General features: G+C 33.4%; 1 protein-coding gene and 1 long non-coding RNA gene across 3 annotated transcripts; both read right to left on the bottom strand.

Annotated features, from left to right (window-relative positions):
• Positions 1 to 2429: 2429 nt before the first annotated feature.
• Positions 2430 to 6438, bottom strand: LOC124845094 (uncharacterized). 2 transcript variants are annotated; one of them, XR_015783822.1, is made up of 4 exons: positions 5901 to 6438; positions 5699 to 5829; positions 3009 to 3158; positions 2430 to 2742 (listed from the first exon to the last, which is right to left on the bottom strand). It is a non-coding gene; the product is annotated as an uncharacterized LOC124845094 (long non-coding RNA). The 2 variants fall into 2 exon arrangements; XR_007029429.2 differs by lacking the exon at positions 2430 to 2742 and having other exon boundaries at positions 2819 to 3158; positions 5901 to 6430.
• A 3781-nt stretch (positions 6439 to 10219) lies between these two features.
• On the bottom strand, positions 10220 to 14559 carry LOC124845100 (Leucine-rich repeat protein kinase family protein). The gene is made up of 2 exons (XM_047322143.2): positions 13747 to 14559; positions 10220 to 13590 (listed from the first exon to the last, which is right to left on the bottom strand). Exons 1-2 carry the CDS (start codon positions 13892 to 13894, stop codon positions 10367 to 10369), a joined length of 3372 nt encoding a protein of 1123 aa, XP_047178099.2. The 5' UTR covers positions 13895 to 14559; the 3' UTR covers positions 10220 to 10366.
• Between the last annotated feature and the right edge of the window lie 699 nt (positions 14560 to 15258).

The following is a 15258-nucleotide window of genomic DNA, read 5'->3' as shown; positions in this document are numbered from 1 at the left end:
CTACCTTACCTCAATACCAGCAATGATGTTAATGGTATATCAAAAAGTAGGAATCCTAATCAAGAAGGGATCATATTCTTGTGGAAGCAAAACCATTTTTCTTTCAGTGATAAAGTATCAGTGTTTTATCTCTTCATACCTCGCGCCCTATATTTTGAGGAAAGAAAGCACTGTGTTGGAAAGAAAGTGTTTATGAATCAGTCCTTCCTTTTCTGAGTTTCAACAGAGGGTCGCGGGGTCTCGCTTAAGCTAAAAATTTTCGCTTAAGCTAAAAATTTTCGCCCAGGCGACCCAAGTTTCGCCTAAGCGAGAAAGCTACAATGGTTCAACCTTATTTGCAGGACATTATCGCCCAAGCAAGCAAAGTTTCGCATAAGCGAAAATGTTCCAGTGGGTAGCCTAAATTTCACCTAGGCAACTTAGTTTTAGCTTAAGCGAAAATGTTCTCATGCATATCTCGCCCAGGCGAGAAGGTTTAGCTTAGGCGAAAATATTATCAGCATGCCACGTAAGAGTCTCTTAAACGGCGTTTGTCCAATTTGACGGGAAGCCTCTATTTGTTTCAATTTTTCAAAAGTAAGGACCCAATTGAGACACCGAATAAGTAGAGGACCTATTTGAGATTCTGGATGAAAAAATGATCTACCGAAACATTAAACCTTAATTTTATAAACTTATTTGTTTGTTTTTTGTGCTTGTTTTTTTATTACATTTGGATTATACGTTACTTTTTTATTTTGAATTGTCTTTGGAGTTTAACATCATTTTAGAGTAAAATTTAGGGTTAAATATGTTTTTAGTCCCTAAACTATTGGTCATTTCTGGTTTTCGTCCCTGTTTCAAAGTAAGGTACAATTTGGTCCTCATTCTTTTCGAAACGTTTGTTTTAGTCCTCGGAATTTTTGTTTTAGTCCTCATTTGTTGCTAAATGAGGACCAAATTTTTAAACAGTGTTTAGTTTTCGAGGACTAAAACGAACGTTTTCGAAAAGAATGAGGACCAAATTGTACCTTACTTTGAAACAGGGACGAAAACCAGAAACGGCCAATAGTTTAGGGACTAAAAACATATTTAACCCTAAAATTTATTTAGATTTGAATTACAAAAAAATTGTAAATTTTTTTAGATTTGAAAAAAAAAAATTGTAATTAAGTGAACCAACACGTTTAACTCACTAACCCATGGTGGACTGGGCCAAATTACCCGTTTTGACAACATTAATTTATATGGTGTAATGTATTATCTGATACTCAGTGATATGGTTTAGAACATGTGATTAAATGAATGTGAAGTTTATAAAAATTCTAAGGAGAATTATTGATGTTGATTATCAATGTGTTGTCAGTATGAATGTAGGAAGCTAAGTACTAGGGGTTCATCCTGACACTTTAATAGTCATTCATTCTCAAGTAGATAGAGGTAAGACATGTGGTGAGAGTAGTATGAGGTCCTAGTCGAGGGGCTTTACCACTACAAGTGTATGAACCACCATAGTTCGGCATTCATACTATATCTGGATGAATCAAGTGTAAGTTCATTGTATGCTTTTAGGGTGTTTGATTATTTGGCTTAGAATGCGATCTATGTTGACATCTTAATCATTCTAGGATAAATATATTTACATTAGCTTATCTTATTTTGTTTTTTTTGTACTTGGGTGTTCTTGTTGTTTTTATATTTTGATTATGATCATCTGGTAGGTATGAGCAGGAGACGATGATATTTTTGTGGAGTAAGCTTTGGATAGAGGGATAATAGATGTTTAGTTTTCTCTTGATGTATGTAGTTATATTATATTACTGTAAATTAACTTTATAATTTTGTTAACTGAACCACTTTATTAATGATGTGATAGTTTCTTTATAATTTTAATTGACATGTTACAAATAGTAATAATAATGTTATTATTATTATCATTTTATTGTAATTAATATTTCATTTTAATTAAAGACATTAATATGAATGTATATATAAAGGAAATTTCAAATATAATAATCATTTTTAACCATATGTTATCATATTTAGTATTTTTTGTTATCTGAATTGATTACTATTTATACTTATAATCAATGTTTGTTGTCGTCAATACCATTATGAAATGCATTTATTTATATTTAATATAATATTTAATGTCTCGTGTAACTTATATAATTTTTAATACTTAAAATTAATAATATCCTTAAATACTAAATATGAATTTTATTTCGTTTTGTCACATGCCGATGTTACTTTGAACAACTTAGACGGACAGACTGGACCTCAAATTATAAAGCTTATTTTTGGATCTTACGACACAGATATATGCTATCAATAATAAACCTTATTTTGGATCTTAAAGCACAGATATATATATATATATATATATATATATATATATATATATATATATATATATATATATATATGTTAACAGATAAAAGAGGATGAAGAAATTAATAAAGGGAAGAAAAATTATAATAAAATGGTTTCTAAACAACTTAGCCAATTGCTATATCCCAAGCACGGTTGCACCTTGCACACACAGACACAACCATATGATGAGTCATGTCTTTGAGATATGGATTGATGCCTGTGTTCCCTTATGCACAGTTGCATGTGGTCCTTGATTGGCCAAGTGCCCTTATAAAATTCCTTTAAAAATGAAATGACTAAACGGATTAGTGGTCCCAACTCCCTCATTTGGCACTAAGCAGGGATATCCTGAGACCACACTGGAACTTTGAAATTATGCCTTTTAATCTCCTGGGGCCACAGTAAATGATTTAGATTAACATTTGTAAAAAGCTACAGCTTAGGATTCATATGGAATACCCATATCTATGAGAATAATTATTATAAGTTTAAAACAAGAAGTAAAATAAAAGCCTTTTGTCTCATGCCAGTACAGTTCTTTTCTGTTAATTATTAAATTGTTACTATAGTTAAAGGATGAAACATACTTATACAACGGATAGAGATATTTTAATCCAGTGATGGACACTGCACAAATTTTCTATAATATTAAGTACCGTTTGATGGTGATGGAGTATGAGTTAGATGATCACATTTGTCCATATTTTGATCCAGCTTCGGTTCAGTGAGAAACGGACCCCAGCATCAAACTCAGCTAACGCTCGCTGCAACTCTGGCCTTGTCTTATTGACTGGTTTTGGCATCGTCTGGAAATTGATCACACTAAGTCATTGACTTTTTTGCTAGCAGGGTAGTGCATTCAATAATAATAAGATAATTAATTAATGTGCTCATCAATGAAACAGTAATGATTAAAGGTTAAAGACTAAACGGTCCCATAATAAAAGACTTTTCAAGTTTCAACAAAGGAAAATTGACAGATAAGCACATCTCATATCTTGCATGCAACTGAAAAGAGTGGAGGATGAAAATTTTTAAAGGAGGATTTGTTTGTGTGGGGAGGGGGGTTCATCTTTTGGGAGGGAAAAAATCCAAAAAAGACTACCTGTAAAACCCAGGCAGGTTTGGCTCTATCTGGTGGAACTATTTGTTACAACCAAGGCTTGGTTGCCGCCTTTGCCAATTGTACCCTTAATTCCTCCTTTTCTCCCCTTTTTCATGGATTTTCTCTTGTCTCTCCCCTCATTCTGTCTCCTTAAATACCCCATAGGTTCATTGGTTTCAGAATCAAAAACTACAGAGACCTGCTCGGAGCTCAAAGTCATTTTGAGTTAAGCATAAGATTTAGAGTATTCCCCTCCTCTTTGATGGCCTCCTCTTACTCATTCTGTCCCTCTGTTACATAATTAAGGGTACGTAGCTCTTTATTTTGCTGTCAAATGAGACAGTGAATTAGCTAGCTTTTACCCAGTGTATTTATTTAATTAAATCTTTCCGAGTATTGCAATTTGATACTGTTTTGTTTTGATGATGCGGGTTCTAGTCAAGTTCAAGGTGAGGCTCCTTAATGAAAATTGTTATATCTCTCCCATTGGTGAAATGATGCGCTTGCCTGGCTCCCTGAATGCCATGTAAGAAGCCTGCCAAAGAAATTGCCAGCCTTTTTATTTGGCATTAGGGGAGTCATGCAGGCTAACTAGTCAATCATATATGAGGAGAGTTGTACATAATTGTTATTTATTATGATTGCCTCACTCCCTGTATTCTATGTAAGAAGCTTGTCAAAAGGAACTCACAGCGTTTTCACCTGACATAAGGCGAGTCATACATGCAGGCTGACTAGTCACTCAATCAGATATGAAGTAAGATATGTAAGTTTTGATGATGTTGATTGTTATTTACTCTGATTGATGAAATGATGGAATTGCCTGGTCCTCTGTATGCCACGTAAGAAGCTTGTAAAAAAGGATTTTACAACCTTATTTACTTGGCCTATGGGGGCTCATGCAGGCTCATTAGATTTTTAACCAATCGTCATGAAGATATGTTAAGAATACAAAATCCAATAGGAAAAAGTTATCCATCAACTTAAAAAGAACAGAAGAAACAAATTTAATTGACCAGGCAATTAAAAACAAATCAATGGCTTTCAAATTCCAATTGTAGCTAATTAATAGTATACATAGAGCTTAGGTTCTTTAACTTATCAGCCTCCCATAAAACGTTAGCATGATTGGTCTTTCCATCATTGAGAAGGTAACCAAACCAATTAATAAGACCAACCACAAACACTCATCATTCATAAGCATCACATATGAGCACTAAAGTATGTCTATGATAGAAGTTTTCATTTCAATGCTGATGGTTCGTAGCAGGGCGGCCAGTATATATGGTAACAAGCTTTTCATTTCGCATTTACTTCTCGTGCAAACAACTATTAGTGCCCATTTGATGCACGGAATTGGAAATGGAATTGGTGCTTAGACTTGGAATTATGACATTTGGAAGTTCATCCAGAATTGGAACAACTCTAAAGTCCAATTCCATGGAATTATAATATAATTAAAGCGAACATTTCTCAGTTCCAAAACTCTACCCTCTATATTACAATTCCTAAGTTCATCCTCACTATTTTGTTGTTCTCTCCATCTCTGTTGCTCCTGCTACCAGACACAATGTCATCACCCCTACCATCGCAATCCCTACCACCAATCACTGCCAGACTCCCACTGATTGCCGTTGCGGTGCCACCCCCTTGACCAACTACGTCCACTCCAATCATCGCTGTCCTTTTTATTACCACTGCCAACAATGATTGCTACCGCGTCACTCTCATAATATTTGTTGTTGCCAACATCACCATACTCATTCTCCCCACCCCCAATAACCACCGTCACTCTTACCATCACCAATCACCATTCTTACCACATCAATGGCCATCACCACTCTGCCACTCTTGTCGCTATTTACCATCTCCACCACCTATCCACACTAACCATTGTAATTGTACCCACAACTACCCCTAGCTAAATAGAGATGTCAAAAAACGAAATTGAAATCAAACTTGGAATTGTAATTGTAGCGTCTAATTCATTACACAACACAAACATAGGAATTATAATTCCAAACCAATAGGAATAGGAATAGGAATTACAATTTTGAACAACAATTCCAATTCTAAGCACCAAACGAATCCATAAATGTTTTATAATGGATGCATTACTTAGAAAATTTTAGAAACCATTCATCACTGAAAATTTAGTGAAAAACAAAATAGGATAAATAATTCTTCTCAGAAATCATACAGATACTATTCATAATATGGGTAAAGACATATTCATCCTACCTTAAAGTGAACATTAGGTGAATATTTTAGTCAAAAACAGGACTCGAGGTGGCTGTAGAGGATACTGCTCCAGAATAGAGAAAGTAAACTGGAACTCGCACCCCTCGTAAAGAGTTTCAGAGGGACCCCAACTGTAAGCAAAACAAATCAAGCAATTGTCAGAATCATCACAAACAGTTCTAATTACCAATAGTCAGCATACCTTGATAAGACCCTTTCCATTTAAAAATGTTAGAATCAACAAAGACTGCTTTAATATCAGGATCAACAGTCTTTTTCTTGCTGCATTTCTTTGTACTCCTTGTACAGCCAGCCTTGCCCTCGATGCCTGCACTTACTACACACCCCCAAAAGGTGAAAGATCTTACAATTGAAGAATAAACTTTAAGACAAATGCAAGAGATGACATCAAAATTAGGAACAAAACACCACCACCTTGCAAAGTTAATAAAAAAATATAACCTACACACCATAACAAATACATCTATTCAGATTCATTCCCATAAACAAGTCCAAATCACACCAATTAACATTAGCAATTGAATCCATCACCAGCTCTAACCAGAAAACTAAAAAGAACACACAAAAATACAGAGAATAATGGATCGGAAATGAATGAAAAAAGGTAAAAAGAAAAAAAAAATGTGTCAGTGAAACCCTAAAAGAATGGACCCCACTATGAAGACTATAGTCTTTGGTACAGTTGACATTGCCCTTTGTTCCCTCCATCTAAAAAATCCCAGTAGTTTTAATTAAGAACTTGTTTAAGGTAAAAATTAAGATTAAAATCAAATTATATGTAAACTAATTTGAATAATTTTTATTTAATTTTTTTAATGTACATTTAAGTTCACTTTTACTAAATAGAATCCTAATCACTTTTTTTTCTTATTTTAGTTTTTAAGAGTTTTTTTTTTATGAGTAAACTTGTCTAAATGTATATTTATTCTACATTAAAAGGTGTAACTTGTCTAAATTGCTTTGAATATAGGAGAGAATTATACCACCACAAGTTATAATTTTTTTTTACCTTTTTCATATTAAAAAGGTTAACAAATATATTATATAAAAGGAGTTAAAATAATATCTTTTAAAGAAATAAAAAATTTGGTGTAAGATAAAAAAATAGAAGGGTTAAATATGTTTTTGGTCCCTTAACTTTCAGCGAAAATTGGAATTAGTCCCTCTTCAAAACTTTGAACTAATTTAGTCCCCAAACTTTAAAAATGTGTGAATTTAGTCCTTTTAAACAAATTTTGTTAACTTTTTTTGATGTTTCAAACGCATTTCTCAGTGAACATTGAAGCAAAAATGTGTCAAACGGTGTAAACAACTCAAATGCTATCATGAAACGCACTTGAAACATCAAATAAACCTAACAAAATTTAGTTAAAAGGACTAAATTCACACATTTCTAAAGTTTGGGGACTAAATTAGGTCAAAGTTTTGAAGAGGGACTAATTCCAATTTTCGCTGAAAGTTAAGGGACCAAAAACATATTTAACCCAAAATAGAATTGATTCTCCAATCTAAGTATAACGAAGTGTTAATTAGTGTAATTTAATACAAAACTATATAACATTAATATATATTAATTTGTGAACTATACATAAATTATTTTTAAATATTTATATATATTCATATAATACATCCAAAAAAATAAAAGTTGTTTAGGGTTTACTTTGTTTTCTTGGTAGTGATAATTTCATATCAAGTGTCCACTTGTGCTGCATATGCTAAATCTATAGACACATATCATCATATCACATTCTCAAATATATAATCACTCATCATTTTCATTTTCTTAATATTCTATGTCCATTGTATCAATCACCCTATAAAAACTATAATTTATAACAATATATCCTTATTTAATTTCAAGTTAAACAATAAAAAAAGTATAAATGTACAAAAATGTGGTTTGAATGTGCATTCTCACTTTATAATCATCCCTCGACAACATAGAGAATTGCTTTAATGTCTTTTATTCTCAAACGATGTTAGATTGATCTTGAGATGCAATCTATCTCTTGAATACATAATTGGATAAAAACAAGTATTGCTTTAATCTAAAAGAATTTATCCTCTACATTATTTAAATTATATTTATTTTTATTTAATTAGATTTGATGAAATTAATACATTCAAATACCAAATTTAAATATCTCTCAAATTAAAATAACATCAAATAACTTAATTTAAAGTAATAAATTTAATAAAACCTAAATAATTTACACAAAGACAACATATTTATCAATATGTACACTTGCATAAATGAAGGATCTATCCTAAGATGTAATCCAACTAAATACATATTTTCAAAACAATTCCTTTTAAGTTGAATAAATTATATCATTTTATTTTACCTTAATTATTGTACTTATTAAAAAATGTATCCCAAAATTAGATAAGCTAAAAAATTTCTAACTTCCTTCCTATAATTTGTTTAAAATATAATCATAAAATATACATTGTTCATTTCATTTTAGTTCTTTTCTTTAAACTTATAAAAAAAAAACTCTTTACAAAATATTTCTTTATAAAATTAATTATTTAATAAAAAACAATATTTAACATATTAAGAAAAAGAGTGAGTGTAATAACAATATAACAAATTACATAATCATTGTTATCATTTTTATCAATTGAAAACACAAAACTTCTTATGACTATTATGAATAAAAGTTAGTGATTGTTAAAAAATTCAGATTTTATTAGTTATCTTGTTTATTGTTTAATAATTTTATTTTTATTTATAATGTGATAATCTCGTGCTGAGTTGAAAATATACATACAGAGTGTTCGAGAAAAAGAATGGTTAGGTTAGGCATGCATACTAAAATATTTGTCTAATTACTTATCATATATCTATTTAAAAAATAATTACAATTTTTTTAAAATTTGTATTCATTAATATTTCAAACAAATTAATTTATAAGTTTTTAGAATGAGATCAAATAAACTTACATAAAAAAATATAAATTCATATTTTATTATGATCAATTATTATGCATGTAGTTTTATTATAAATTAAAAAAAAATATTGTTGATAAATTTATTATGACCAATTATGTATGTAAAATAATCAAATTAATTCTGAAAACTAATTTGAACACTTAAATCTTATACAAGATAATATTCAATAAGACTATATTTATATATTTAATTATTTTAGACTACACTAGCAAACTCGGTTAAGGACAGTTTTTTTCAACTTAGTCAAACATAAAGAAATTGCAGCAATATCAGAACATGTTTCAAGCACAAGATTTAACACCTCAACCTCAAAATATTTGATTTTGCTTTGTATATATTTTAGGGTTTATTTTTAATTTGGGTTAAAAAAAAGATAGAGAAGAGAAAAGTTAAACATTAATATCTTAATTATAAACACCCTCTGCAACTCAATGCGAAAATACAACAATTATATATATAACCTCTAAGTATTGAGGTGTTCAAAAAATTAAATTGAATTAATTAAACACTAATTTTTTATCTCATCCATGAATAAATAAATCAAACAGAGCATAGTAGTAGATAACTAAACTGTACAACAAAGTGAGGTCATAAACTATCTCAACAAAAATAGTTGTACAAAATGATAGTGAATGAAGCAAGTTGAAGATAATTGAAAAAAATAAATAAATAAAAAGATAAGCAAGCAAAATAGAAAAAAAAGAAAATTGGTGGTTAGAACAAAACGGATAGTACCTATTTGTGAGAAATGATGAGAACGATGATGTGATTAGGACTAACTATTTATCCTATGAGTGTGGTGTAAAAAAACCTAGACAGGGAGCAACTTGAAAAAAAAAATCACAAAATGATTAAAAAAATGGAAAAACTAATAGGATTGAAGAGAACCTAATAAAAATTCAGGATAAAATAATAATTTTATATAATATCCATTTAAAATAATCAATAATGATTTATATGAGTTAGAAAACCTGGAACAAAAATAAATTATTATATTTCAAAATCTAATTTAGATCCAAATGTAAAATTTTAGAAAATCTGATTAAAAAAATATTTATTATTAATAAACATAATATGTCGATAATAAAAAAAATTATATTGATAACTTAAGTTTATTAATGGATTACTTACAATAAAAATTTATCAATAAAATAGTTATTAATAAATTTTATTGTTGGATTGTAAAATATATCAACAATGAATAACATTTAAAGTTATGTAAGTAAATATGTATTATAATTATGGATAAACTTTGACTAAATATTGTAATTTGTTTTTTTTTTCATTTTTTTTTCTCTTCTAACTTCGTGGTCAAATTATTGTCACACTGTTGCCGTTTTGCTTCCTTTTCTTTCTTTTTTTTTTTCTCTTCTTTTTCTTTGTGAACTCCTTGAAGATATTTTATCAACAGAATTAATATAAATTATTATTTACTAATAAATTGTATCGACAAATTCATTACTAATAAAAAATCTATTAAAAATTTAAATTCTAAAATTTATCAATAATTTTAGATTTATTGACGAATTTATTTCTTTTAATAAAAATACATTAGTAATTACAAAATTGAGGGAGTTGTTTAAAAGATGAATGAAGTTTGTGTGTAGATAGGAAGAATGAACTGTGCATGACATGAAGTGTATGTATGGAAAGTATGTTACATCCTGGGCATGAATTCCTAAACAAAAATGACTAAACAATGTATCCATAAGTGGAGTGGTCCTTGAGGTTAAATATCTTAATCAGCATAGCAAGAACCTCTTTCATGTTCGGTCTGGCCTGTGGTGCATCAGCTGTGCACATCACTCCAATCCTCAGTAACTCAGTCATCTCCTCAGCCCCACCGACAAGCCCAGAACCCATCAGCAGAACTGGCACAGACCGACTCAAGCCGTGATGATGACGATGATGGTGTCGTCCATAACCCATAACACGCCTCGCCCATTCCACCAAGCACTCTTCCCCTCCATCCACTGCTCTTCTTGCTGCTGCAAGCTCCATGATCAAAACCCCAAAACTGTACACATCCCCTTTTGTAGTAGCCTGCCATGTGTGTCCATATTCAGGTGCAACGTACCCCACTGTCCCAGCCACCATAGTGCTCACATGGCTATCCCCAACATCAACCACTCTGGCAAGCCCAAAATCAGTTACCTTCGCCTTCCCATCTTTATCTAGTAACACATTGCTGGCCTTCACATCTCTGTGCACAACAGAAGGGTAGCACTCGTGGTGTAGATACACTAGTGCACGTGCCACATCGATTGCCACTTCTAGCCTCCTCCTCCATGTCAAACGTGTTCTGTCCATCACTACATCCTCCAAGCTTCCACCTTCTATGTACTCATAAATTAGTATCTTTTCTGACTCGTTTAGGCACCAGCCGTAGAGTGTGACCAGGTTTGGATGAGGCCAACCAAAGCCATGACCACTCAGAACCTCCATTTCAGCTTTGAATTCCTTCTCACCCTCCAGGCCTTCCCTTTGAAGCTTCTTCACTGCCACTTGTCTACCGTCTGAAAACACTCCCTTGTACACTGTTCCAAACCCTCCTTTTCCTATGATTCTGTCCTCGGAGAAGCTGCCAGTTGCTTTCAGAATGTCGGCATGTGTGAAAACTGTCTTGTTCAAACGGATGACCTTCACTGTGTCGGACATCCATGATGAGGATCCGGAGCTGCTGGAATCATGCCACTGTTTTGTGTCCCTCAAGAGGTATCTTGGTTCCTCTGAAGGGCCTTTCACAGATACGCAGACTAATATAGTGAGAAGTCCGCATACTATGAAAACCAGTGTTATGACCGCACACACCAAAAGCAAAGGTAGTCTTGAGGACTTTTTATGGTCTTTCTGAGAGGTGGTGTTTCTGTCATTGCTAGTGTTCTGAAGAAACCGGGGTAGGATCAAATGGGGGTTACCTAAATATGAATCTTCTAAAAAGGTTGCGAACTGTCCGTTTGATGGGACCTCACCTGATATGAAGGGATTGTATGAGACGTTGAACTTGCTAAGCTCTGTCAATTTGTTCAAATTCGTTGGAAACATTCCCGAGAAATTGTTGTACGACAGATCCAGATTCATCAGACATTTCATGTTGCCAATTTCTTGGGGAATTTCGCCTGAAAACTCGTTTCTTGTGATGTTTAATACCACCAGGGATACACTTCCCATCTCTCGAGGTAACTTCCCAGAGAGATTGTTGAGCCCCAAGTGCATCATGCTGAAGTTGACCATTGACCCAATCTCTGGAGGAATTTCACCACTGAGCTGGTTCGAACTTAGCTGAATATACCCGGATATCTGTGTTACGCGAGAGGAATTACCAGGTGTGCAAAACGGGAAAACACCGTACCCTTTGATCAATTTGTCCCAAAGTTCTCTACATTTTTTCCTTGTTAAGAGGTCATACACAAAGCTGAATGGAGGGTAATCTGCAGGTATCCATCTCTTCATTGCCAAACATTCACCAGATCCAGCAACCATTCTATAGTTTCGCCTATTGTATTCAAATGTGGTCGTGGCATTCCTTCCAATTTTGGACAGTTCAGAAGGCAATTTTCCAGAGAGCTTATTGTTGGCAAGGTTTAGCCATAATAAGCTTGAACAGTTTCCCAACTCTGGAGGGATTTCTCCAGTTAAAGAATTGTTTGCTAGCATCAACCATAAGAGGGAGTTTAACTTTCCGAGGGTTGGTGGTATAGACCCACTCAAATTGTTGAAGGCAAGGTCAAGCGCTTGCAGTTGAGTCATGTTTCCAAATTCCGGTGGAATTGATCCATTGAACTGGTTGTAGCATAACATTAGAAACTTCAGACTTGACATTTGAGAGATCTCAACTGGTAACGGACCTGAAAAGTTGTTGTAGCTTACGTCTAACCGCCAAAGGTTTGGCAATGTCAGAATTCCTGAGGATCTCAACCCTCCAGTATAGTTATTTGAGTGCAACAGAAGAAAACTTACTTGCCTAAATTTCCCAAATATCTCTTGTATTTCCCCACCAAATTGGTTTCTGCTCAAATCCAAGAAGGTCAAATTGGTCAAGTTCAGAAGGGACTCAGGAATCTCTCTTGAAAAGGTGTTGTTCCCCAAGTACAATGCTTTGAGCCGGGAAATGGATCCTATTTCGACAGGGATACCCCCAGTAAATTTGTTACTAGAAAGATTCAGAATGCTTAAATTCTTGCAGTTAGCAACCCCCTTAGGTGCCTCACCAACAAATCCATTTTGTGAAAGGTCTAGTTCTTCAAGGCTGCAATTCAAAGGCAAAGCTTCCAAAGGAATAGTCCCACTCAGATGGTTCTCCGCGACAGAAAACATTTTGAGCCTCGCAAACTTCATCCACAAGCTTCCACTCAGACTGTTGGTGCTCAAATCCAAGTACTGCAGCTTGAGACATTTATCAAAGCAGTTTTCGATCTTGCCAGTCAAGTTATTATTACCTGAGACGTTCAGAGTGACTAAATTGTCACAAATGGCAGGGAAATTCAACCCAATATCCCCAAAAAATCTGTTATTTGACAAGTCCAGTGTGTGCAAGCTTGTCAATCCAGTCAAGTTCAGCTCCCCTTCAAGAATATTATGTGATAGGTTGAGATGCACGAGCTTGTAGCAGCGCCTCAAGTCCTCAGGAATCTCACCAGAGAGCGTGTTCTGAGAGAGATCAAGGTACCTGAGTTCAGTGAGCTGCGAGAAATTCTTGAATATCTCACCGGTGATGTCACTCTGAGAAAGGCCTATGCGAACCACCCTCCCCGTAGCACTGCATGAAATTCCACTCCATTCACAAGGATTGGAGCTACTGGTGTTCCAGTGTGTGTACGCTCCTTTGTCTTGAAGAGTTTTGCTGTCCAGGTACGATTTCAGCTTCAGCAAAACCTCTCTGTCTGTTTCCAAGGATTCCCCTATAACAACTTTACCTACCAAAACCAAACCCAAACAAGAAATGCCTCGGTTAACCCAAAACCAGAAGTTAATATAACAGAATCACCAACCTTTGCAACACAATAAAATAATACTAATCCTCAAGAATACAATAAAGAAAATAACAGCCTCACATGGAGAAGAATCTGTACCTGAAAGAAGGATCAAGAAAAAGAACAAGAGTAGGCCACAAGAATGAGGTTCCTGCTCTGACATTAATGTTGCTATGAGGAGTTTTCCTTCTCTCTTCTTTTTCACGTATTGCTTCTCCTCTTGTTTTTCTGTATGAGAAAAACTCATGTGGTGATGATTGCCAGAATAAAATAAGAGTAACTCAAGAACGTGAGGAATTTGAAGTCATTGGGAAGCGTGTTGGACTGGGAGGTGCAGCAGCAGCAGGGGGACAAAAAGGAAATCGCAACAGGAATTTTCCTATGCATTATATGTCTACTCGTTGAAGATACTTGTTTTCAGGTCCTAGGAATTATTGTAATTTAATGAACGGTTGCAATGATTTTGTGAAAACAAAAGAAGGGTATGCTCTGCTTGATGTTGTTTGTTAACGAATGTGAAATGGCTCGCGTGTTTCTACTTTGGGGGCATTAATTTATTCAACTATTCATATTTACGAACGGTAGCCTAAGGAAAAGATAAAGAAGCTCACGTTTTGGAGCCAGAGACCGGTCGAGCCGCCCTTGCTGACCGTTGCTGACCGGTTCGAACAAAATTGGCCATCACGGCTTTCAGTTTGACCTAAGACTCGACAAAACAGCACAAGCAGAACACGGTTTACCTTATTCTTGTTCGTAATAGGAGGTTTTTACATTTGTTTTATGTGGAAAAAAGAAGTACGTAATAACATTACTGATGTGGCAAAAAGTATTATAAACAATGTTTATATGACGTCATAAATAGAATGAGACCACCGTTTTCGAGGTTGAAGGTAGATGCCTTTTTGTGAATTTCTTGGAAAATTTGGCATTGTTAAGGGGACAGCATACGATAATAAGGTAAGAAGGCAGTTGGATTTAGACGAGGTTGAATGAAATTGAAAGTAGTTAAGAATGGTGTATGTTATTTGTGGTTTTGAATAGTCATAAGTGATTTTGGTGAAGGCAAGTAAAGCGAAAGGAACCTCATACCATCGCACAACAATTTTGGTGATGCAGTCCATATCAGCTTCGTCTACTACCACCACATTGAAATACCCTTTTTTTTCTGTCAACATTTTTATGGCTTTTTGACTTTTTCTTCCATCATTTTTTTCATCCCAACAAAAAGTAATATACATCAACAAAAAAAAAGAAACATTTCATTAAAGATTCTTATAAACATTATTATTATTATTATTTATTGTATTTTTACTTAATTTAATATCTCATGATAACTTTTTAAGTGATGTGTAATTGTATCTAAAAATAGTATAATAAATTTAAAGTGTATAAGTAATTATTATTATGCTTCTCCTTAGGAAAATTGTTTCGTGGTTACATGAATTAGTATTAGTATTAGTAGATAAAAGGTATCTATAAAAATTAGAATAAAGGGTATTACGGTTATTATATTTTACATGACTTTTACAGTTACGATAAAAAAAAAATGAAAAGAAATTTACACCAAATAGATATCAATTTTACACTTGTATTAAATTTAAATATGTTTTT

This window comes from Vigna umbellata, chromosome 1, assembly GCF_029865625.1.
Source record: "Vigna umbellata cultivar VRB3 chromosome 1, Vumbellata_1.0, whole genome shotgun sequence".
Classification (NCBI taxonomy): Eukaryota; Viridiplantae; Streptophyta; class Magnoliopsida; order Fabales; family Fabaceae; genus Vigna; species Vigna umbellata.
Note: the sequence above shows the minus strand (reverse complement) of the source record. Positions and strands in the feature narration are given on the sequence as shown.